This window comes from Tachypleus tridentatus, chromosome 10 (assembly GCF_004210375.1).
Source record: "Tachypleus tridentatus isolate NWPU-2018 chromosome 10, ASM421037v1, whole genome shotgun sequence".
NCBI classification, from domain to species: domain Eukaryota; kingdom Metazoa; phylum Arthropoda; class Merostomata; order Xiphosura; family Limulidae; genus Tachypleus; species Tachypleus tridentatus.
In genome coordinates this window covers 144,914,144-144,941,501 of record NC_134834.1, presented here as the reverse complement: position 1 = coordinate 144,941,501, position 27,358 = coordinate 144,914,144, and the positions used below count along the sequence as shown (strand labels likewise).

Here is a 27,358-nt window from a genome sequence, read left to right as displayed (position 1 = left end):
ATAAAAGTCCAGTGATACAACGTTTGAGTAGATTATATATAGTTCATTTATTTATTACAACGTTTCGACCGTTCATGTGACTATCGCCATCGATTCTGTCACACAAGTGGTCGAAACGTTGTAATAATGTTTAAAAAATAAAGTAAATTAATAACCCAATCAAAAGCTGCCCCTCTGAGCTTTTATTTATGATATACTGATGTTTCCTCTTTCAAAATAAAATTAATTCTACAAAACCACAATCAATATTTTTATGTTCCCTAAGTAAATTATACTATTTATATATTATTTTTATCTATAACAGTATTGGTTAGACATTAAAATATTATGAGTTCTTTCTTTAATTACCGTAATTTTACAATGGAGCTTGTTTTACATTGTTAGCTTAAAATGTGTATTTAGGACTAACCTAAACCTCCCCAGATATTATTGGGAACGAGGCTGAAAATATTATTAACAGTGAGAATATCTAAATGATGAAACAATATATGTAATTAGTTAATGATATTACCAGGTCGGTATATAGAATCATTATAATCAAATAGTTTGCTCTGATCGTATTAACATTAAATGCTGAAATCAGAAACCAAAATTAACCCAGTAAATAATATAGTTAATTTAATAAACCATTTTAACTAAAAATATGCAGTCATTAAATAAAAACTTATATTGATTGTAGTGCATTGAATCGTCAGTTGGTATCCTCTCTTATTCGAGGGTTTTGACGAACCTTACTAGCCACTGTTAGATATGCTGTTGTTTCATTTCATTTTTAAATTTAAAATGAATGTTGTGATTTAGATTGTTTTCATAGCGCGAGTGTTAAAGTAAGTTATTTTTAGAAGCGATATATATCGCAGGTTTTCTTTCGTAACTGTTTACCAGTCATCTGTTGTGTAGTTCAATTGTTGTGAGTTGTTGTCATGAGACTAGAACCTTCTGAAAATTTTCCGATGCTTTAAGTTAATATTGCTGCATTATAACGTCTCGTAGTTTGTAAAAGGTTCTACCTCATGGCTGGGTAAAATATATATATATAGGCGGCCAAGTTAGTGCAACTAAGTTAGTTAGTAAAAGTGAAGTTAAACTGAATATCAATTTAGCCATAATGAGCAATTTCTAGAACACGTTTCACAGCTGGTATTGTAGTAACAATAGATAGATAGAGGAGAAAGGAGAATAATTTGTCTTGTCAAAACGTGTTCTAAAATAATTGAACTCGCCTGTGTGGACTTTGACGAAAAGGAGACAGTTATTTAAAGCTCTGGATACAACTGTGATTAACTAACAGTTACAGTCGGGATTTTAAAGTGAATGTCACAATTATTTAAATGTATGTATAATACTGTAATAACCAATAGCAGTACGAGTTTTTCTACTTACATTTGACTTTTTTAGAATATGTTATTTTAAATAGGTGGATTATGTATTGTCAGTTTATTGTTGAAATTTATCGTCAACGAGTCACAGACACCTACTGTAAATAATTGAGGCTCTATAAAACTCTGACAGCCACCAGCGTATTTAGGTGTAAGCTACGTTCCAATTCTTATTTATTTTGCATAGTTAGGCGTGGCCTTAAGGTTAATGTGCTCGGATCGTCAATCTGAGGCTTCGTGATTCGTCATCTGTTGGCATTGAAACTCGTTATGTTCTTTGTGGCCGTGGGTGCACTCTAAGAGTAATAGTCTAATCCCACTATATGAGAGAAAAAGAGAGTAGTTCAAGAGCTGGTGGCGGTGGTTGTTGATAAATAGTTACTTTATGGTAGGTAGTCTTAGCAGTTCAGAATTAAGGAGACGTTATGTGCAGGTAACTATTGGGTGAGTTTGCGTAAAAATTTTGAAACAAATAACGGATTTGTTCTCTAATTACACTTAGCCAGAGTTTCAAGTTTAAGACAGGAGCCCCTCTATCCCAGAGTCTCGGAAGTAAGTCTGGCGCTTATCACCCAAAGGAATCAGATTTCAATACACTCAGTGGTTACAGCACAGATATTCCATCGTGTAGCTTTGCGCTTATCATCAGCAACAACAAAGAAAACAGATTTCCTTTATACAAATAACTGAATTTCAAGAGAACCATATGTACTACTTTTTCACATGTAAACTGTCTCGTTTCTCAAGAGTGTTAGAACGTGCGGTACTATATTTTGTCACGTATGAACATTACCCAGTTAATAGAAAAAAAGTGTCAGAGAATAGGAAAGCAAGTCTATAATATTTAAAGTGTATTATCACAATCAGTCAAACTTCATCGCACTCATCACTGTAGTGGCGAAGCCCTCAAGAAATGTAAATAACTATTTTGATCTAAGCAAATAACTTTCTTATGTAATACGTTTTGCATGGGTATACATGAACGTTTTTTCTTACCCTCTTAGGACGAGAAAAAATGTTTAGTATGTGACGCTGTGCTGAAAGTACTTGAGCGCTATGTTTAAAAATAGAACAGCATCTCATTGCAACAATCCAATCATTTATACAACCTTGATTATAGTTTTATTCGTGCAAAATTGCACAGTGTGTGCCTGAACTCTGTCACCACAGGGAATTGTACCTCGGATGTTAGCAATGTAAGTTTTTCAACTTACCACTGTCCCATAGAGGGACATACAATCCTGGAAGTAAACAAAATTTACCGTAATTGCAACAAAACCTAAGACAATTTGATGCTATAATGATATTTAAATATGTTTTAAAATTAAATATTTCTATTTTTGTTTTGCTCTCTATGGATATTTATTTTGTGAACATGTTTTTTAAAACAATGGATAATTTATGGTGGAAACAAAGCACGAACACATTCCTAATGTGTATTTACCAATGGTTTTTGTTGTCAAGCTCAAAGGTGCACAAAAGGCTATCTGTGCTCCACTCACCACGAAACCCGGTTTCCAGCGGTATAAGTTCGCGGACATACCGTATTTACCAAAGGTGAAGTGATCGAAAGCCGCCCGACTTACGTTATTTTTTCATCCGTCTTTATCTTTCTGTAAGCAACCATGATAAAAGTGATATGTATGTTTGTAATAGATATGTTATCCAAGTAAATTAAGCGAATTTCAAACTAGTATATCAAAATATCTAACTGGACTTATTAATATTTTTCACATCTCTTTTCTTGAAGAGAGCATGTTATATACTTTTGTAGTAAGCATGCCGAGTTGCGAATTGTCCAAGGTTCGTGCTGCGATGCCATGAACACAGTATTCACTTTCAGTTTAGGGTGCGTTATAAGAATAGCAGTCAATCGTTTTTGACATTTGGTGCTTCTGTTATGAAGTGAGTAAAAGCTCATTTGGTTTCAGGTTTTGCAATTTCTAATATTTAACTACTGATCAGAGAGAAAGCAAGAAGCCTGAGGGTCTCTTATCATCTAACAACGCTAATGATCACTTGTCAAGGTTTCCGTGTTGACTGTCTATACAATAAATAGTGTTGAACACTCTTATAAATAATGTACATAATGCTAATCCAAATCCATCCAAAGTGTGATAATTATCGTCAACGATTTTCCACAAGACAGTCAGTTAGGCTAGTTAACCAGAGGTTCGAAAGATATCGGACTATGTTGTGTAATACCTTAAACCAGCATTGTCTGGAAGAGAAACTGTACGCCAATGTACACATGGGAAGCAGATATGTATTTATACAAAGTATGTCCATGTGGTTAAGGTACTCGACTGGTAATCCAAGGGTCGCGGGTTTGAATCCCCGTCACATCAAACATGCTCTCCCTTTCAGTCGTGGGGGCGTTATAATGTAACGGTCAATCTCACTATTCATTGGTAAAATAGTAGCACAAGAGTTGGCGGTGGGTGTTGATGACAAGCTGCCTTCCATCTAGTATTACACTGCTAACTTAGGAACAGCTAGCGCAGATAGCCCTTGTGTATGTTTGCGCGAAATTCAGAAACAAACAAGCAAACAATTATAAACTTTTTCGGGTCAGTTATTTCAATATAGTTAAAAATGGTCGCAGAAATATATTTTATTACATTTTTGTAGTCAAGAATGTAATGTAGAAGCAGACAAGAAATCACAGAATCTTTTAGCTTTCTTAGCAATTACTAATTGGTAGATTTTTCTCAGTGTTTTAGGATGATACGCGTGTTTTTGCGTGCACCAAGATATTTCTCTTGTAACATCTGCAGCTATTACATGTGTATAATTGTGAAAGTGATTTGTTTATTAACTTAAACGACACTTTATGCATAAAGGCTAAACGGTCAGGTCGTACACTCGTATGGTTCTGTTATAGCCGTCCCTAATTTTCAAGTAGTGACCAGAGAAAGTCAGATAGTCGGCTTTGTCTACTGTATGAATTGGCTTCTTTTAACCAAATTACTGGTATGGCTGTCATTGTTATAACGTTGTCATATCTGAACATGTGAGGTGTTTGGTACCATAAAGGATTGAATCTGAGTCTCGCGGATTCTAAATTCGATACACTAATCATGCACGTGTAAATTAAAAAAGGGATCCCATTATATCGAATAGATAACTAACTACCTATTGAACACGTGCGTGTGCGGAGACTGGACATCAGTTGATTACTTTATTTCACTTATAATAACGAAATAAAAGTTCACCATCTTTCTCAGGTCGTCCATAGAGAGGAATTATTGAGGTATTAAATTAACGATAAACCTCAACCGGTTCCCAGATCGGCAGAGTTCAAGCACTGCATCAAAAGCTTGGATAAATAGGCTGAGATAAACTAATCTTTGCTTGAAATATGTATTAGATATAGAGTTCAGGTGATCAGATTATATAAAAAAAACTTAAACAATCAAAAGTATGTTCGATACGAATTTCAAAGTTAAAGGACAATGAGAGTAAACAACAAGAAAAACTTTTGTTTTACAGTTTTTGTTGAGTATGAGTGGATCGTTGAGTTTAAGTGCATCAATCACGTAAATCAATGCAAACAAACATGCGCTTCTTGCATTAGTAAAAGGCAAATAACGAAAGGCAGTGAATCACTTGAAGAAACCTCAGCATGGCCATTGATTTTCTAATCCAAGATAGAAAAGATGAAATACGGAGAGAAAGAAAAAAGAGAATGGGGGGGAGGAACAACCACTATCTGCTAGCCACAGACACTTAAATTACAAAAAGATTTAGGTATGCCGGAACAATTCCAAATGTAAAACTGACATGCAATTTTTTCTTCTTTCTCAGCGTGTAAATCGTACAGCTTTCACTAACTACTTTAGGATGTTATTTGTCAATATTCTGAGCTGCAAAAACAACAACAAAAAATTCAATACGTATATCAGTAAAAAAAAAAAAACTTTTATTTTATTACACTGGCTTTTAGAAACTTCTGAAACATCTTTGTATTATAAAGATATTAGTGTTAGTTAAGATACTATCGTTCTTGAGTAACTGTACTGGAACAAATAAAAACGCTGTAACTTGATTTGGAAACACGAATTACGAAACAAAATCCATTATTCATTAATGATAATTACAACATATAATTTAACTAACTGGAGTACCTGTCCTTTCGACGGGTTTGATTTGATTGATTACACTGTGTAACAAAATTTTTACTTTTTTTTGTTCCTGGGCAGAAAGTGTTATCTCCCAATTGCTTATGCCTAAAGTAAATGGAAAGGACCTATTTTTCACTTCAAACTTTGCTTTTTGACCTGGGAGCAGATAACGAAAACATGATGGGAGACTATATTTGGGGGTTGATACGTGAAATTGATTTACATTACAGTTGCAAATCTCGAAAAACTATTCACTTCTAAACGTTTTTGTATAACTTTAGTATAAATAGATGTAAATCGCCGTCCATAATTAACAGTGTAAGACTAGAAAGAAGGCAATTAGTCATCACCACCCATTGCCAACTCTTGGACTACTCTTTTACCAACGAATAGTGGGATTGACCATCACATTACAACGCCCCACAGCTGAAAGTGTAAGCATATTTTGGTATGAATGGGATTCGAATCTGCGACCTTTCGATTACGAGTCGAGCGCCTTAACCACCTGGCCATGCCGGGCCGTTTATATGTAAAATGGAAATGTTTGATTTGGATCGAATACGCGCAGAATCGTTAGCAGTCTCTAACATTCTATAATTATGTTTATGAAGTTTAATCCTCAATTGACAGTTTTGTAACACAGAGACTACTTGAAGCCCCTGTGCTTCAAGCAGAAGAATAACACAGGTCCGCTAATTTAAACTTCATAAAAGTTTCTCTGCTTTTAATAACAGATTTGGCTCGGCATGGCCAGATGGATTAAGGCGTGAAACTCTGATGGTCGCAGGTTTGCATCCTCGTCGCACCAAACATGCTCGCCTTTTCAGCCGTGAGGTCGTTATAATGTTACGATAAGTCCCATTATTCGTTAGTAAAAGAGTAGTCCAATAGTTGGCGGTGAGTGGTGATGACTAGCTGCCTTCCCTCTAGTCTTACACTGCTAAATTAGGGACGGGTAGCGCAAATAACCCTTGAGCAGCTTTGCGCGAAATTCAAAAACAAATAATAATAGATTTTCCGTAATTCAGCTGCACAGATGTCGCAAATAATATCCATTTATATTATCATTTAATGATTTTTTTTATTTTTTACAAATCGGATATGAAAAAACTCGTACTTAGATCAAATTATTATTTCGTTTACTACAGTGAACATTTTTAATATTATGTTTGTTTCGTTGGGTCCTAGAACGATCGGTAAGGCTGTCACATCGCAGTTGGTCTATAGAAATCTATAGTCGGTAGTTGTCAAAATTTTAAGCACAATAAAATGTGACTCGGTTTCAATGAAAATGATTCACTTATGTAAAAGTACATATGGCGTTTTTGGAAACATCTGTACGTGAAGACAAATAGATATCATTTTCAGGTTCAGCGTGCAGGAATTACTATAAAACATGCAAAAATATCAAGACAATAAAACTACCGCAGGCCTGTGTAATTCGCTACTACTTCATTTTCTTGGCAACGTCACCAACCGATTCCTTTTTTTGATTTTTGTTTTGCTTCAGATTAACTTTTTCCTCTCTTAAATCTAAATGCTGGTAATAACTGGGGGTGGGATACAGACTATACTTATCACCGCCCTGATGTTGTATTGTGTTCAGACTTTAAGGATAGGGATTCGAATCAAGATTTTCTTTCTGGTTTGCCTTGCGATTCTTGTTCCTGATCCTATAGCTTTTTACTTGAGGGTTCCAATCCCTGTCATTGGACATGATCGCCCTTTCAGCCGTGGGAACGTTATAACGTTACACCCAATACCACTATTCATTAGTAAAACAGCAAGCCAAGAGTTGGCGGTGGGTGGTGTTGAATAACTGCCTTCCTTCTAATCTGTCATTGCTAAATTAAGGACAGCTAACTCAGACAGCGAGATGTAGTTTTGTACAAAATTAAAAAAGAAAACAAAACTTTAACTTTATATAAACTGCTCCTCAAGTGGCACTCAACCACTTGGATAAGTACAAAACCACCTCAATCCAGGATATCGACGAAGCACTTAACGCCATATCTTGTTATGAGGTCGTTATTGAATTGGCGACCATAAAACAAACCTTGGACCTTTTACACTTTTTTTTTTGTACTTTTTTTACATTATATTAATTGAGCATGTTTGTTGGACAAAACTTTGCTACAATAACAGTTTAGATGCTGAAGCTTGAACAAAATCGCAGGGTTTAGCCAGTCAGTGAGAGCTGGAGACATAACTGTTACAGCTCGTTAAACGCCCTCTTTGAATAGAACTTATAAACTCTATGTCCATCTAGTGTTTATAATATCAACAACATTTTTCTCAGTACCAAGAGCTAGTGGCCTTTAACAATATCGAAAAGCTTCATACACTTGTTACGTTTCAAAAATATGTCACTAGCAACAATACCTATTATTTATTAATATTTAACTATGTTAATTATATATATTTACAGTTGATATCACGATATTAACTAAACACTAAGTACCTAATTTCACTATAGTATTATCATGTGTAATGTTTTGATGGGAAAATAATGGGCTTATAATGTGGACTTGATTCACAACAGAGGTTGCTGATGTAGGCTGTTTTACTGTTATCAAATAAATCACGTCACAAGTTCAAAAAGCAAACGTTTTAAAGTTACGCCAAGATCGACAGTAGTCATGCCAAGTACACTATAATTAGGCCTACGTCAGTAAATACGCAAAGGGATAAATATGGTCCACATTTTGAAAAGAATATTAAGTATGCAACATCTTGCACTAGTCGTTTCCTTTCTTAGTAGGACAATCAAAATGTCTCTTTGCTTTGCAATATTTTCACATCTTCGTTACAGGATCGCCGATAGGGGAAGCGAGAGATATTACACCTGGGGTCATAAGAGTGCATTAAAAACTTTGCCATAAAAAAGACTCGAAAGTTGCCTTTTATAGTTAATCGACATTATTGAGGGCCCATACATATATGATTACCCTATTTGCCCCACCTGTTTCCACTAACACTACGCTATTGTACCAAGGGCCTTAAGTGGAAAATTTGGAGAGCATATTTAAACCGTATCGAACATCTCTGGAACAATTTCGAAGAATTAACTGAAATATTCAAACCATATCTTTCTGGTTCACCAATCTGTATATGAAGAAAAAAAGTTAAAAGCAGTTCCGTTAAACCTTAATAGAGAGATTGTTTTGGTTTGTTTTATTTTGAATTTTGCCCAAAGCTACACGAGGGCTATCTACGCTAGCCGTCCCTAATTTAACAGTGTTAGACTAAAGAGAAGGTAGCTCGTCATCACCACCCACCGTCACTCTTGGGCTACTCTTCTACCAATGAATAGTGGGATTGACCGTACATTATAACGTCCCCATGACTGAAAGAGCAAGCATGTTTAGTGGGAAGGGGATTCGAACCCGCGACCCTCAGATTACGAGTAGAGAGCTTGTCTCCCTCAGGAGTAGTAGTTGGTGCCATAAAAAATTAGACAGCGACCTCTTCTCATTCCTAACAAACTGCTATAATTACACATTTGAATTACTGAACAGTTCTGGTATGGCAGTGTTCGTACAAGGGTAGAAAGATTGCTCATGAACCGCGAATACAGATTAATTTTAACCACCCATACAGTTTAATGTGTGAGTTAGGTAAATAAAAACATTTTGTTTAGTAACTAGACTCATTTCTAGAAGCAAATGTTGGGGTTTTTTAGAACCAATAGATAGAACACCGTCTATATTTAAAATGGTTCTCAGTTAATAGTACTATTACTTTCTTAATGAGGAAACATTAACATTTATACTTGACCTTAAATATATATATTTTTTTTGGAAGAGTGTTCACATGGCCCACGCTTTGAGAAGAATATCATACGTCACGTGCGACCCGCAACACCACCAGTTTTCATTCTTAGCAAGAGAGCCAAAAGGTCACTTTACTTTACAGTACTGTCACTCCTTCGTTGCGGACACTGCTGAACAAGTAAGTTTTCCATTTTATTTCTAGGAGTTATTTGGTACCGACCCTAATGAATAAGTACGTCTGACGAATTGTTTCCAGTGCTGGTATTTGTTATGAATTCTTTTTGGAATAGATATGTCTGCCACTTCATTTATTGTATTGCTAGCTGGAATACCTGTTCCATGGATAGAACTATTCGTAGGCCTCAGATTTTGAAAATATAATGTACGAAGAAATTAGATTTATTGAGAGTTATATAAAACACCCGGTACTCTAGTATGACAAGTAATCGTGTGTCGAAGAATGGGCATGCCCTTAATAACTTTTGTCGGTTATTATTATTGCTTAAGAAAACTAATAGATGATAGGAATCTGTAATATTGTGGCTCTGATAAGCCAAAATCATTGTTATAATATAATATCAATAAGCTATCAGTTCGTTGTAATGAAAACTAGTCATCTGATGTGAATTGAAATTCAAATGATTCATTATTCAGCCTGTATGTATATAGTAGACTTTTACAGTCGCATTTTGAAGTGAATTCTAGAGCTCCAAATTGTCCATGAGCTGTGGTTAACCAGTGGAAAAGACATAAGGATGTTTCGTGTAAAAGCAAGCATCCCATCACAAATTATTTCGAATTGGATCCAAGTGTTTCAAAGTGTCATTAAAAAAATGTTGAATGGTATTTGAAACCAGTGATACGACAGTTTGGACATCTGGAGGAAGTAAACCATAAGTCTACAGATGTTATCCATAGCTTCTGGCTCGCTGTAATGATATGCTACTGACTTCGAGACTCATTAGATGTTCGCATTTTTATTGGGACGCTTTGTCAGTTCAGATAATGAGAAATGTACTTCAGAATACTAACCTATGTACGCCAGACGTTCGAAATCGCCCCCTACTAGTACAGCGGTGTGTCTACGGAATTACAACCCTAAAATCAGGGGTTCGATTCCCCTCGGTGGGCTCAACAGATAGCCCGATGTGGCTTTGCTATAAGAAAACACAAACAGACAGACACGTTCGAAGTCATAAATTATATTCATAACAAGTTACAAAAAGCTCGTATGCAATTGCATCAAGAAAACGAAAAGTGAACAAATAATTTGTAATAAGAGAAGGCTTGACCAAATGGAAACCTTCACGGAGTTGAGACCCTTCGAAGCACCACATTCCGTTAGGTGACTCTAGACGCTGATGATGTCTCAAAATAGCTTCTACAAATGAGAATCGGAGATATTTCATGACTTTTATCAACATTGGCTTTACATAGGATGTACATAAAAGTCAACAAAACTACTTTTTTAACCATGTAATAACGTAAGAACAAACAATCATATGACATCAGATTTAGTTCAAAATAACACTAAAAATCCAGAGAAAACCACATTACCAGAATAGTTGTAATTTACGTGAATTAAAACTACATGTAACCAAAAATCACGAGCATTTGACAGGTAAAACACCAATGAAAACACAGTAAAGTAACTAAAAACACGAGATAACACTCGTCTTGGGAAACATCTAAACACGCGCAAATACATTCAGGTTCCTAAACTAAATAAAACGTGGTAAAATAACTAAAAAGCGTGATACACTTGGCTTGGGAAACCCCTTAACATACATACACACATATATAAAAGCGAATTCACGTTCGTAATTAAAATATGGAGAAGTATCTTAAAACACGTGACCCACTTAGCTTGCCAAACATTTGGACAAATAGATAAAAACGCATCCACACTCTCAACTATAACACGAATCATAACACACACTTCATCCATGAAAATAATAAACAACTAAGAATATGTGCATTCAGTTTGAAATAGAAATAGACATAATTAAACATGTACACGTAGTCTGAAATAGAAATAGACATATAATTGGACACATACACCAGGACTATAATGCAACATAAATGTGTAATTAAACATGTACATTAGAATTAGAATAGACAATACACATAATTAAACATGTACACCAGAATTGAAATAGAACATACACATAATTAAACATGTTCACGTAGTCTGAAATACAAACAGACATAATTAAACATGTACATGTAGTCTGAAATACAAACAGACATATAATTAGACACATACACCAGGACTATAATGCAACGTAAATGTATAATTAAACATGTACACTAGAATTGTAATAGATCACACACATAATTAAACATGTACGCTAGAATTGTAATAGATCACACACATAATTAAACATGTACACTAGAATTGGAATAGAACGTACACATAATTAAACATCTACACGAAAATTTGAGTGGAAATTACACATAATTAAACACATTAGAATTGGAATGGAACATACACATAATTAAACATGCACTCTAGGACTGGAATGGAACATACACATAATTAAACATGCACTCTATGACTGGAATGGAACACACACATAAGTTTTTTGTTTTGTTTTGAATTTCACGCAAAGCTACACAAGGGCTATCTGCGTTAGCTATCCCTATTTTGGAATGTAAGACTAAAGAGAAGGCAGCAAGTCATCACCACCCACCGCTAACTCTTGGGCTACTCTTTTACCAACGAATAGTGGGATTGACCGTTACCTTATAACACCCCCACGGCTGAAAAGACGAGCATGTTTGGTGCGACGAGGATGCGAACCTGCGACCATCAGAGTTTCACACCTTAATCCATTTGGCCATGCCGGGGCTCACATATGAGTAAACGTGTACACTAGGATCGGAATGGGACATACACATAATTAAACATGTACACTAGTACTAGGGTGAAACAAACACACATAATTAAATATGTACACTAGGATTGAAATAGGACATACACATAATTAAACATGTACACTGGAATTAGAATAGAACATACACATAATTAAACATGTACATTAGAATTGGAATAGAACATACACATAGTTAAACATGTACACTAGGACTAGAATGGAACACACGTATATAATTAAAACATGTACACTTGGTCTAGAATGTAATACACAAATAAAATAACATGTACAATAGGACAGAAATGGAAGACAGGCTCATTAAATTTTTCCACTAATCTAATTAGTTCTATGTGTAATAAACCCAAACAAACAAAGCAGTATTGACTGATTTGAGAATAAACCTACACAAGCAAACAACAGAGTATACTGCACATAAAGTGCAAACAGAACTAAATGCACATAGGAGAAGAAGAAAATAAAAGACGTCTTCTTTTAACAATGGAAATGTTAAAACGTCAGTCGCATATCTCATAGAGATGCATGATCCCTGTAGAATTAAACATTGGAAAGAAGTATTTTTGTTTAATGCATCGTGCCTTTTGATTTAAAACTACGTTTCAGCTCTTGTGAAACTGTTGGAATGTATGTGGGCTGTGGAACCCTACAGACCGTGGATCTGATGGATTAGACAAGACCATCCACACTGAAAGGGCCGAACACAGTAGAATGTCTTAAGGGGCTGCCTATTCTAAAGAGTACGGCTTTCCATTCAACTTAGTTATGGTACGAATGTAAAAGATCTTTTTAAAAGCTTTCTCGCTTTACATACTACCGATGTTTGAAAATCTTCGTCTCGGAATATATTGAGACTTTTCTATACGATGTTGTTGTTTGTTTTGTTTTCTTTGTCATAAGAGTGTCTTATTTCAGTTTAAAGGCAGAATTAAATGATGAAACGTTTTTCAACCCTGTATTCAGTTTATGAATACAGACATCGAATACAGGTATACGCTATCCAACCAAAGAAAGACAAATGGCTACACAGCGGTACGTCAGCAGACTTACAATGCTAAAAACCGGATTTCGATACCCTTGGTAGGCAGAACACAAATAGCCCATTGTGTACCTCTGCGCTTAACTTAAGAGTGGTGGACTCTGATCTGCCTATGTTCAGAACGTATTGATAATGGAGTTCCTAAGCTGTTCCAAAGGTAGTTGACTGTTTTCAGAAGTTATCAATTCGAATGTTCCAAGGATGACCTGTCTGTGTTCAGAACGTGTTGATAATGGAGTTTTTCGACTGCTTCAAAGCTAATTGACTCTTTATTCAGAAGTTTTTTAAAACTGATTTTCTCAACCGTTCCAAAACCATTTATTTAGACCTTTGTTAGATGCCTTTACAGAACCGTCTGAAAACTGGCGAATTTACGCTTGTTTTTAGATCTTAAAAGAAAAAAAAGGAATCGCTCAGAGGCTTTTCATTTGGAGTTGCTTGTGTTCAGGAGTTTTGAGGTCCAAGAAATTGCTTCAAAGTTTTTTTAAGTGGGCCTACTTGTGTTCAAGAGCTTTGCAATCCTTAAAGAATCACTTCAATGCCTATTTGGACCTGGTTTTGTTCAGAAGTGTTCACTGTTGAGACTCCTAGGCATTTAAAAGCTGTATAATTTTTGCCTGTGCAACAGTAAAGTTTCGAACTGTTTCCCCTGTTAAAAAAGCCAGGTATCTGTGCAAGTAACAGAATAATCGTCTGAAGCATTTGGACTAAGCTAACCTAAAAAAATAGGCATGGTCGTAAGGTTAACGTACAGGACTGTGGATCGTTATGACTGACGGTCAGATCTCAGTGCTCGACAATTTGCCCTGAGTACTGTTGCCTTCTCTCTTGTCTGACAAGTGGCGTTCACCTCGTTAACGCAGGTATTAGAATGAAAAAGGTTACAAATCCACTTAATTAATGCAGGTATTGGAATAAGAAAATAGCTGCAAATCTACTTAATTAATGCATGTATTATAATAAAAAGGGTTACAAATCCAGTTAATTATATTGCCGTCAGTATGACAACAAAGCTAAATATTTGGCCAGTTGATGCAGACTTTGGAACCACATAGCAACAAATTCACTTAACTAATACAGGTATTAGAATCAATACATAGCTACAAAGCTACAAAACATGGTGAATTCTAGCAACTGAAGTTTCCTTTGTTTTCAAAAATAAGTGAAGTTTGGTCTTTAAAGAATACATTTGAAAACAAATAAAACTAAGTAAAATGAACATCCAGTTATAGCCGTTCTTCAAGGTGAAATTAGATTATAATTTAGTTTTTACATACGGAAATGAAACTGTAAAACGCTTGGGACTGTTCAGAGGCATTTTACAACTATTTCCTGTTTATTTAATCAGTTACTGAAACTCTATTTTCTATTCCAACACCCTTCAACACAAAACATTAGTTGACGTGAAATACAATATTCAGAAACAGAACTCTGTATTATATTCCCTTGCCTGAAGTTACCATAAAACTCTACGTTTGTACAGAACCTGTGGTGGCGCTTTTTTGTTTCTTTTCTACTTTAAATGTTACCTAACAACATAGGTACTAAAGACTACTATGGAAAATTGCAATAGTGTGAAAATGGGGTTACACGAAAAAAACAACAACAAACTATTCCAAAATCAGTTAATTTGTAGCATAAAGTTTATATAAATATGTTCATATGTGAAAAATAGTCACGTCGTATAAAAGTTGAAAGAGTTGGGTCGTTGTTTACCACAAAGTTACACAATGGCTCTCTGTGCTCGGCCAACCACGGGCATCGAAATTTGATTCTTTGTGTTGTAAGCCTGTATACTCACCACTGAGGCGATAGAGGGCAATATTTGAAAGAAATGTATACCTGACGAGGGAAAAGTCACTTCCGAATTATATTTTTTGAAGGTTTCCAGTGTGTTCGAAAGTATTTCCAAGGTATATTAAAGCAGTGAAAATTTATTTTGGTAACGTAACGTATAGCTTATAACAATAATACTTGGCCCGGCATGGCCAAGCGTGTTAAGGCGGTGACTCGTAATCTGAAGGTCGCGGGTTCGCATTTCGGTCGCGCCAAACATGCTCGCCCTTTCAGCCGTGGGGGCGTTATAATATGACGGTCAATCCCACTATTCGTTGGTAAAAGAGTATCCCAAGAGTTGGCGGTGGGTGGTGATGACTAGCTGCCTTCCCTCTAGTCTTACACTGCTAAATTAGGGACGGCTAGCACAGATAGCCCTCGAGTAGATTTGTGCGAAATTCCAAAACAAACAATAATACTTTTTTTGAAATTGGTGACCTTAGCAGGTGGTCAAGTGCGATTGACATGGGTGTTCGAAATGCAAGTCACTCACGCGCGATGCCACGGATTATGTGAGAATAGAAGAGGCAGACCGGGACAGATAGGTGGTTAACGGAGCCTTTTACCCCGCCGAAGAGACCCGCAGACAAAAAACTTTGAGAATAAGTGCACTGGTGAATTTAAAGCGGTAACAGGAGGTTAAATCGAGGAAGACGGGAAGCAAAGAATGAAAAATGCACAATAAAAGTCGCTAAACTGAACACAGAAACCTTAAGTTGTTATTTTATCTATTCGTGTAATTTTATTCACACAGGTATATGTACCTGAGTTTCTGTCTACCCATTTATCTCTCTGTTATTCTGTACTTCCATCCGGCTGTGTATCTCTGTCCATCTGTGAATCTATTTGTTCTTTATCTCTCCATTCTTCGTTCATTCATTTATCTGTCTATATATATATATATATATCTTTATATCAGTCTGTCTGTTATTTATCTGTTCGTCCATTCATTTATTTGTCTAGCTATCTATTTACCCATCTGTCTCTTTGTCTGTTAATATGTCCGCGATTTGTTTTATCATTTGTTTATCTATCCATTTGTGTGTTTTTGTCTGTTTATCTGTTTATCCTTATATCAGTCTGTCTATTATTTATCTATTCGCTCATCCATTTATCTCTGTGCCTGTCTTTCCGATTCTGTTGTATTGTAGTTCAACCTATATAGGTGTATGTAACGTGCCCGGTGCTCTGGTTGGGCAGTTTGTTTTGGTTGAAACTTTCTTTTAGCTTAGTTGGCGATGATACAGTTCGTAGGTTATTTAACTCATAAGAAGATTAGGTGGGTCTCATTCGTCACGGAAGAGACTCAAGACCGCCGCACCTGCCTCTCTTCACATCACTGGTACGCGTGGCATTCCAGGTATGGCGTAGTAACGCTCGTATTGAGCATGCGCTCACTAGTGCATGTGTTTCTTCAGCTCTACTCAGAGGAAGTCTGCTCTTCAAACCCTGTTTATAAGTAATGCATACTTATCAACATGTATTAAATATATGTTGTGAAGCTGACAGATGTTTTTGATTGGTCCATGGTTTCTTTAGAGTAAGTCAATAGCAGCAACATAATGTTTGTAGCACACAGTCTGACGTCACTATTTTGTAGGCCTTGCGCGCCAAGTTCGTGCGAGAGGGCAGAGCCATGTCTATAGCAACGACGTAAAAAATAATAGCATGAGAAAAGGCACACACGCACATAAATACACAAAAACAATCCAACCGTATGTTTTTAACGTCAGCCCAGCTGTATTGGAAATAAGTTGGCCTAATCCTCAAGTCAGGTAAGATTCAAGGTACATTAACAACTGGACAAAAAAATGCTATTATTATTTTTTAGAATAGTTACGTGTCATAGGACATTGTGTCTATAGCCAAAAAATACATTTGTGTATGCATATATATTCATTGGTTAGATCAACCTTTTTATTAGTATTTGTATAAAACACAAGAATTGGTAAGTTTGTTTGTTTGTTTTTGAATTTCGCGCAAAGGTACAAGAGGGCTATTTACACTAGCCGTCCCTAATTTAGTAGTGTAAGACTAGAAGAAAGACAGCTAATAATCACCACGAACCGCCAACTTTTGGGCTACTCTTTTTACAACAAATAGTGGGATTGACCGTAACTTTATAAAGCCCTCACAGCTGAAAGGGCGAGCATGTTTGGTGTGACGGAGATTCTCTTTCTCTCTAGGTGTTTGGATATATAATTTTGTATACCGGGAGGGTCAGGTACACTAGACCTCTTTCTTCTTCCTTTTCATTGTTAGAGTGATCTTACTAGTATATTTAAAATAAATACGTGAGGGCCAGAGTGATGAAAATAACTCAGGCCCTTTTTAGAGCAATGTCCATGTATATTGTTCTTTCAGATTTTCTAAGTCTAGAACATAGGTGGCCTGTTTTAGTTTAGCAATAGTATATATATATATATATATATATAATTTATTTATTTTTATTGCTTTTTTATTATTATTACTTTTTAATGTTTTTTCGTAATACTAATTTTAACTTGATCTAATGTATACGTTTATCGGGGGGAGGTGTTTGGGACTTTCTTCATCATATATGCAATACCTGTCTAGTGCGCATAACAGCTCATTTTTTCTTCAATTTTTATCGAAATATTTTATTGTACTATGTAGAATTCTATCTAGTATTGAGATTTGAACTCTCGACCCTCAGATTACAAATAGAGCGCCCTAACCCATTGGCCTTGCTACCTAGCCAAATCACACATAAGTCTATTATTTTCAATTATATTATTAATAGTTGAGGCTATTTATTTCGGTCCAATCAGTTAAGTAACCAGAAGATAAACGTACTGTAAACCCAAGTTCAACCCATATATCATCCGTTTTAATAATGCTCAGTATTTGTCTGTCTTGAAAGTGCGCACCAGCACACCTTCCTGTTGAAGTTTGCGTGCGCGCCACTTCATTTTATTTGATATAAACGAAAGGCGGATGTGTATATATTTTACTTGATATTTTATACAAAAACGTATTCAAAGCTGTTAAAATGGTCTAATGATAGGTTGTAAAATAACATTGTAAATTTGTTCATTGATAGTATTAAGTATGGTAAAGTTTAGTCCTAACTAAACTGAAGCAAAGAACTTATATAAGTTAGTGTTTATTTACCTTTTCTCGAACAGAGCCCGCAGGCTCCCAGAAAGTGGGCCTGGCATGGCCAGGTAGTTAAGGCACTCGACTCGTAATCTGAGAGTCACGAGTTTGAATCCCCGTCACACCAAACTTGCTCACCCTTTTAGCCGTGAGGGCGTTATAAAGTGCGGTCAATACCACTATTCGTTGGTAAAAGAGTAGTCCAAGAGTTGGCGGTGGGTAGCGATGATTAGCTGCTATCCCTTTAATTTTACACTGCTATATTAGGAACAGCTAGCGCAGATAGTCCTCGAGTAGCTTTGCGCGAAATTCAAAACAAGCCACAAACCAAACCCAGAAAGTGTTCTGATTCAAGAGCAAAATTAAGGGTAACAAATATTTTTAGTTCTTACCTTTGAAATTTATGTCATGATGTGTTATATCGTACAATGTGCATAATGTTTCTCAGGATTCAGAGCAAGTGGTTAAAATAGGTGGCTTTCTACCTCCTTTCGGGAGAAATATACTTAATGTTAGGCTTAAGACAAGAGGACTTGTATATTTCGGTGACTGCGATTAGAATTATTTTGTATTTTTACAGAAGACTTGCATTTAAAAAATTGCAATAAAGCTACTGATTTGACCACAAATGTTTTGTGGTTCTCTATTAGTATACCAGTACTGCGTTGTTATTTAGGTTCATACGGCTTGTTCGAGAGTTTGGGTAGCTGGTGTATTTCTGCAACGTGGCCACCTACCCTGAAAAACCGATATATTCTTATTGATATACTGTGAATCCCCCAGTGGTATAGTGAAGATGTCTGGCATCCAGGGGCAAAACATAATTTGGTGGCCCCTTTCAGAAAAATGCAAATGCCACCCACCCCTTACAGTTCTACTTAATAACTTCTACGTTGCTTGGAAACCTTATGTGTCATGGTACTGTACTTCATCATGTTGTCGTTATTTGAAAGACGATTGCTGGTTAGGTAAGCAATAGTGACACAGAGTGTAAGAAAGAAACGCTTAATCCCATAGAAATAAATTTTATACTAAAGAGTCATGTTATTTCTGGTAACTTACTAATATTTAATGTCAAACAAGCAAAACGTTTTAATAATCCTTAGTATTATGAGAACAGCTAGTCTTGGTAAACCGTCTGTTAATTTGGTGTCCCCGAACCTAGCATAAGGGGATGGGAGGGGGGATAAATGCTTGCTCCTATACTCAGTGTCTTTAACTTTTAGGCTAACCAGTCACATAGTGCCAGAAGAAATTAAACAAAGTAAACGTGCTACAAGACTCGCGAGTTGAAATACGTTCTCTCATTCACTCTAAGTATCCATTGTTGTACATGTTCTTTGACCCCAGAGACCACGTTTTTAGATGGTAGATCCAGAGATAATTCTATACTAATTTACCTACCAGTCATTTCCAACTGATACATACTTTTTACAACTGAAACTGTTGGAGGTATGTTTGTTTGTTGGAATAAATATATCATATTAACTGTTTGCTTGTTTTGTTTTACTTTAGTAATTAACAAACAACCAAAGAAATTCACAATATTTAAAAAAACACTAGAAAATTTGCGAAAAGATCATTAGAAAAAATATTTACATAATACACAGAAACAGAAATTAGAAATCCATATAGTTCACTTATACAAAGCCATTTGTACTACGGATTTCATATATGAAAAGGCCAGGTGGTTAGGGTACTTGAGTCACAATTTGAGAGTCGCGGGTTCGAATCCACGTTCCACCAAATATGCTCGCCCTTTCAACCGCGTGTTTGTGTGTGGGGGGGTGCTACAATATTATTGTCAATCCCACTCTTCGTTAATAAAAGAGTAATAAGAGTTGGCGGTGGGTGGTTGTGACAAGCTGCTTTCCCTCTAATATTTCACTGCTAAATTAGGGACGACTAAACAGATAGTCCTCGTGTAGCTTTGCGCGAAACTAAACAACCAAGTATTGTAGATACAACCCCCACCATACCTCCAGTGGTTCAGCGGTAAGTCTGATAGTTTATAACTCTAAAAATCGGGTTTCGATACTCGCGGTTTTACTTGTCATTTATGAAAAAAGGGAAGAGAAACGCTACTTCAATCAATCGAATGTTGGTTTTATTACAAGAAGACCTTAACGAAAGGGAAAGTGTATATTTTTATATAAAAGCCACATCGGGCTATCTACTGAGTCCACCGAGAGGAATCGAACCCCTGAGTTTAGCATTGTAAATCCGTAGACTTTCCTGACGAAAGAGGAGCGATCTTGTTCTGAGACTGTTACCAAACTTCTAAAGTTGTTACAGTAACAGAAGCGATACTATTAAAGTACCATTTATATTGGGTTCTTGGTGTTAAAATTAACATAAATAAAAGTAATTCAATATGATAAAAATGTGTACAGTGTTAAATAATGGTAAGGTTTGTTTGTGGTTTAAGCACAAAGCTACACAATGGGCTATCTGTGCTTTACTCACTACAGTTAGGTAAGCAATAGTGACACAGAGAGTAAGAAAGAAACGCTTTCTTTCTAAGAAAGAAATCCCATAAAAATAAATTTTGTACTAAAGAGTCATGTTATTACTGGTAACTTACTAATATTTGATGTCAAGCAAGCAAAACGTTTTAATAATCCTTAGTATTATGAGAACTAATTGAAACCCGCTGTGGAGTCTTTGTGCCACATTTCTGCAAACTTTCTGACACACGTTTGTCTGTCCGTCAAGCTCTGTAAATGCGTCAGTGATGTACCCTTTCATTTTGACAATATTATGCGATTTCTTAGCGTACACTTTGACCTTGAGTACTTTCCATTAAAACAATAAAAATGTCCACATGCAATAGTACACCTACTTTGGGGCCACTGTATGTGTATTCAATTGACGCAAATATTCATATCAATGTAGTTTAATGCATTTCGTATGCATACTGGGGTATAAGAGTTACAGTGGTTGACTGCCTGTGTGAAGTGATTCGAAATTAGAGATGGCGCCACGCTGCCTGAAGTTAGCAGTGACAAACGTGCCGAGAGGGCACTCTATTATTGGAGGAAGGTAAATCCTGTGTTTTGGCTAAACTCTTGTACTGTGTAAATCAAACGTAATAAATGAAATTTTAACATTAGGAAGCTACCAACTCAGAACAGATAATAATTTTGAGAAATCGCTGGAGTTTTGTTGTGTTTAGCATGAAATAGAACTCTTGGAACACAAAAGTTAACTTTTAAATGCCAATACACTGAATTTTTTTTAACATAAATAATAAAAAACTAATTTTTTCGGACAACAAGTACGCCGTCCGTTGGCTAAACTGGTTATGTTATTGGTGGTTTTATACTTCTTGATATCTATTGTTTTACTGATTATTAACATAATAGCTAGTGAAAAAAATATTAGCATAATTATCTGTGAAAAAAATTACAATGTACTTTTTTCACGGATTATTATGTTAATATACATTTTTTTCACTAATTATTATGTTAACAATGTACATTTTTTCACTGAATATTATTTTAATAAGAGTAAACAAGTTCGAAATAAATTCACTTGAATTTAGCTGTATCATAATTTATAAAGATAAAAACCTTTGTGCAAATAGTTACTGTACATGGGGCTATCTACAAAGATGTAGCAGTGCTGTCAGTTAATAATTGATACTAATAGTGAAAATGAAAATTATAGTTTGATATACTTAATTAACCACTCATCGCGCATTTCCACCAATTACTAGTTTTGCTTTGAAAAACAATTCGAAACATTTTTTGCCATACGATGTTTTACAAAATATTTAAGAACAATAACATACAGAGTGGCGGGCCCGGCATGGCCAGGTGGTTAAGGCACTCGACTTGTAAACCGAGGGTCGCGAATTCGATTCCCCGCCACACCAAACATGTTCGCCCTTTCAGTCGTGAGAGCGTTATAATGTTATGGTCAATCCCACTATTCGTTGGTAAAAGAGTAGCCTAAGAATTGGCGGTGGGTGATGATGACTAGATGCCTTCCCCCTAGGGTTACACTGCTAAATTAGAGATGACTAGCGCAGATAGCCCTCGTGTTGCTTTGCGCGAACTTCAAACCAAACCAAACATATGACATGGAATTATGGGGGAAGTTAATCCCGCAGATGTTCAAATTGAAATCCGCCATGGAGTCTTCGTGCCACATTTCTGCAAACTTTTTGACACACGTTTGTCTGTCCGTCAAGCTCTGTAAGTGCGTCAGTGATGTACCCTTTCATTTTGACAATATTATGCGATTTCTTAGCGTACACTTTGACCTTGAGTACTTTCCATTAAAACAATAAAAATGTCCACATGCAATAGTACACCTACTTTGGGGCCACTGTATGTGTATTAAATTGACGCAAATGTTCATATCAGTGTAGTTTAATGCATTTCGTATGCATACTGGGGTATAGTGTCTAATAATGAGAGTCAAAGAATGGTTGTATTTATCGCCTAGACGACCGTGAACTATGTTAGGGTTAATCAAGCATACTGGTTCATGTTGCTGTGTGATTTGAAACTTTCGAGTTACAACTTCTTTATTCAGTAGATGTTTCACAGCTAGTAGTCGAATTCATTTTAATTAGAGCATACCTTACGTTTTCTACCCGTTTTAAGACTAAGGTGATGTATCTGGATATTAATCATATTGTCTAGTGAACGCCATAAAGATTAATAACCATAAATTAAAGTTTAGAACGTAGAGAACAACTACAAACCACGATCGCTCTATTCTCCGAGTAGGTGGCATTTTGATGGATGGCTATCTGGAAAATTTTAATTCTGAAATATTTTGTGGCAGCGATTGAACACATTTCGCTTTTAAACGACGTTTATAAGCGTTATATATAGCAATAAGTTTGATGTTGGATAGGTATAACTCACCTAGCGTTTAATATTCTGAATGACATACACCGTTCTTTTATTTTTAATGAAATTTGGATCAACATGTTTTAACCATACTCTTATCATATTTTACAAAAGTGTAATATTTAAATCTATTTTCTAAAATCGAAGAGAAATTATTTTGGAAGTTTAACCGCCTTCTTCCAAAAGAAACGCTGGAGCTACTCCCCATGATTTAGTTGTTCTTACCGATTTTTAGTTGTAACTTTTGAACTAACACGTTTATACACTGTTTGAACATTAGTTTCTCGTGAAAATAGCACCAAAAGTCTTAAAATACTGTCAGATCTCTCTGATCATTTGTTTTTCGACGGGTATTTCGAGCTTGTTTGTAAAGTTTATTCAGATCTCTCAGATTCTTTTGTCTGTCGAAGGGCATTTCAAGGCTATTTATAAAGCATAACAACTTCAAAATGGAGTTCCAAACACGACTCTAAACAGCAATAAAATTGATAACACTTTGTGATGAAGTCCAAACTTTGAGTGACCACTGAACGAGGCATAGGTTGCACGTGCTTTGTTGAGAGAAATGTGTGTGGCGGACATTGTTTTACTATTGTTAGGGGACTCAATTAGTATTCTGGGGGTCGGGCATTCGATTCCCAAACACACCAAATATGTTTCTCCTTTCAGCCGTGGGGGCGTTATAATATGATGATCAATCCTATTATTCATTGGTGAAAGAGTAACCCAAGAGTTGGCGGTGGATGGTGATGACTAGCTGCCTTCCTTCTAATCTTACACTGCTAAACCAAAGAAGGCTAGCGCAGATAGCCCTCATGTAGCTTTGCGTGCGGTTCATAAAACAATAAATGATTAAGGAAGAAAACAAATACCGTATTTACCAAACTCAGAGAGACTCCTAGCGGACGTTGAACAACGTTCACTATTTGAATAAATTCTCATGTTAGTTTGTGATAAGAATAACTAAAAAGCTTTGAACAAATATTCTGTTTATTGGAGCGTTTGCTGGGTTCTCCAGTTATATATGACTATTTCACTGACCGAAGTCAATTTTCAAAATCTCATTTCCCACCGAGACATAGAGTACTTCGTCACCTCTGTTTGATACGTTGAAAATTCTAATAAACGTGTGCTCAACGTTCGTTTTGAACTCTAGAATTAGCCCTTCAACCTGTTTTGAGGTAATTAATTTACGCTGATTGTAATATACGCTTATACATAATATTACCAATCTGTCTTTATTAATACATGTCATCGTTACAGTTTTAATTACCACGTTAGCTTAATAGGAGCACAAACCAAGTTATTAATAAATTAATATATAAAATGATTAATGTATTCATGAGACTGCAAAATTAGTGTTTTGAATATTTCGTATGTGTTACTGTTTTCATTCGTATTGGAGCTACTTTCAAACTGTGAGCCATGTTGTTGGACATCCAGAAGACCGTACTCCTCAGTAAAACAGTCAGATATGTAGATGACCATTTGGGAAACCATTCCATGTTATAAAGTAGGACTCGTTCAACATATAACTATCCTTCCCCCCTTTAGTGACACAGCGACATGTCTACGAACATATACCGCTAGAAACCGAATTTCGACATCCCTGGTGAGGCCTGGCATGGTCAGGTTGTTAGGGCGTTCGACTTGTAATTTGAGCGACACGAGTTCGAATTCTATTTCAGTCGGTCAATCCCACTATTCGTTGGTAAAAGAGTAATCCAAGAGTTGGCGATGGGTGGTGATAACTAGCTTTATTTCCTCTAGCGTAACGCTTCTAAATTAGGGACGGCTATCGCAGATAGCCCCCGTGTAGCTTTGCGCGAAATTCAAACACAAACAAACAAAAATCCCTGTTGGGAAGAGCACATATCGTCCCTTGTGTAGACATTTAGTCTCTTGCTTGTCAACATGAAACTAGAGTAAAAAAAATGAAAAAACATTAAGAATAATGTTTGGGGTCCTCGTGCATCATCAGTATCTAACATAAACTTTATCTCTTGTACTTAATCTGAATTAGAATAAATAATTTTTTAAGTTATCATAAATACATCTGTAAACTTTCTTCGAAACAATACAGTGTATTTTATTAGCCTGTGCACTGAAAGAATGAACGATAAAAGTAAATTAAACGAACATCTGAGTGTTATTTCCTTGGTACTAAGAAGACAGTCCCTGGTAGTGTAGAGTGTGATGTCTTCAGATTCTTCGCCTAATATAACTCCTTAATGTTCAAAGATACGATAAAACATTTAAATCTTATAGTTGTCCTACTAAATATGTTGTTTTTATGAATTGGGAAATTTCAGATCGTACGTTTAATTTCTTTTATTTCAATACGGGTATACACGTTTTTAAGTCGTTTGTTTAATGCTAGTTTTTGTTTTTTAATTTCGCGCAAAGCTACTCTAGGACTCTCTGCGCTAGCCGTCCCTAATTTAGCAGTGTAAGACTAGAGGGAAGGCAACTAGTCGTCACCACACACCGCCAACTCTTGGGCTACTCTTATCAACGAATAGTGGAATTGACTGTCACATTATAACGCTCCCACAGCTGAAAGGGCGAGCATGTTTGGTGCGACGGGGATTCCAACCCGCGACCCTCAGATTACGAGTCGAACGCCTTAACCCACCTGGCCATGCCGAGCGTTAATGCAAGTTGAAATACCCTTCAACTGACGGGGAATGTTTAAACTCAATTAAAACAATGCAAGTTTAACAATAATGATATATTTTAAAGTAATTACTTGAACATAAACTGTACCTCAACATTTTAAAATTATAAAAATTTCTTCATAAACAACATTTACAGTTTATTTTCCATCTATCAATAAATAAAGATTTTGAGGTGATTTCCACCCTTGAACACCCTATATCTCATTGGATATGAGTAAAGCATGGTTTGAAAAACAATCCAGCAACTTTCATACTTTGACCTTGAATTTCTTTAGAATATTCAATATTGTGCAAAGCGTCGAACTGAAAAGATTGTTTGTGATTGATTCAGTAAACTGGGTGTAATTAACCGATAGGTTTTGCATTATAGAGTTAGTATTAATTTCAACTTTGACCTCCTTACGACGTTCTCCATAGTAGTGATTACATGAACATTTTGGTTGAGATTGGCCTAACTAGTTCGGAGGAAATAGTGTGTAAAGAAAGATTATTATTTAAGCAAAATATGTACACATGACTCTTCACAACAACACGTGGAAGAGATATGTGACAATGACTGACTTACCGACACACAAATTACAGCGGATCCTTTAACAAAGTGTGAACACTGTGTCATAGGTCTGTACACCGTGTATTGTAGGAGCACACACATAACAAGTGTTAACTTATCCACTGCAGTAATCTATTTTGTGAAAATTAAATTAAGGTTCGGTCTTTATGGCGGGAATGAACTTGTTATGGAAGCAATAAAGCTTGCATAAAATTATATTTCACGTTTGACTTCGAAAAAAGTTGTTTATTGTATTAAGTTATTGCTGTTTTAAAGTATACCTGTACATTATGTCAAAGGTGAAGTAAGAACATTGATTCAAAGTTATCAGATAGGCTTTACGTTTTAAAGATTTGCCAGTAAATCGTAATCATTTTGAAACATGATGGAGAAATGTACGTCAGTTCCAACGAGGTTCGCGTATAAATATAAACCGAAAGTTATTAGGGCTAGTGATTTATGATGCAATTTACTGCTTAAAGTTTATAAAATTTTATTTCATTAAAATTGAAATAATTATCACGTTCATCAGATTATTTGCTCGGTTTGAAAATATCCCATTATGTTATCCAAGAACGTTAAACTTTGATTATGTGGTACGTGCACGTTCTATGTTTAATACTAAAACGTGCATGTTTAGCTGTTTGGGTTTGATTTCTCTCCTTACTGTAATTATTCATCTTGTTACCTTCATGGCCTCTTCATAGGAACTTTAACCCTTGTCCTCCAGCTGTGCCGAATTTCTTGTTTCCCTCACCAGGTGTGCTCTTGTTCTGAAGGATGCAGAGAACGTGTAATATTTTGGAGGCTTTAAAGTATAGCCCTTTATTGTTTTACATTCACCGCATGTAAGGCCTAATGTGTTTGTTTCGATCTCCCAAGTAGAACTGATGAGACGTGAGTTCGGGGTAACTAGTCTACTGCGAAGGGAATAGCCAATTAAAGGATAGATTGGCCATCTACATCATTCGTGGATTATTTCTTTTCTTCATGAAATTATACGTTTTGGTGAAATAACTCTCAGGTAAACGTTTAATATTCTTAATAGGTAAGATGTCTAAGACCAGATTTATTGAACACGATGAAGTGTTCGACCATTCTTC

At 35.9% G+C, this 27,358-nt stretch overlaps 1 protein-coding gene across 6 annotated transcripts in view; it reads left to right on the top strand.

The window, feature by feature from the left end:
- LOC143230528 (uncharacterized) overlaps window positions 1–27,358 on the top strand; it is a 286,917-nt gene that overhangs the window by 99,644 nt on the left and 159,915 nt on the right. For 4 of the 6 annotated variants that reach the window (XM_076464250.1, XM_076464251.1, XM_076464252.1 and 1 more), the window contains one exon: window positions 9,308–9,454. The exons of the other annotated variants lie outside the window; for them this stretch is intronic. In XM_076464250.1, coding sequence (XP_076320365.1) covers window positions 9,308–9,454 — 147 coding nt within the window. The remainder of the gene's footprint in view (window positions 1–9,307; window positions 9,455–27,358) is intronic. 6 annotated transcript variants of the gene reach the window in all.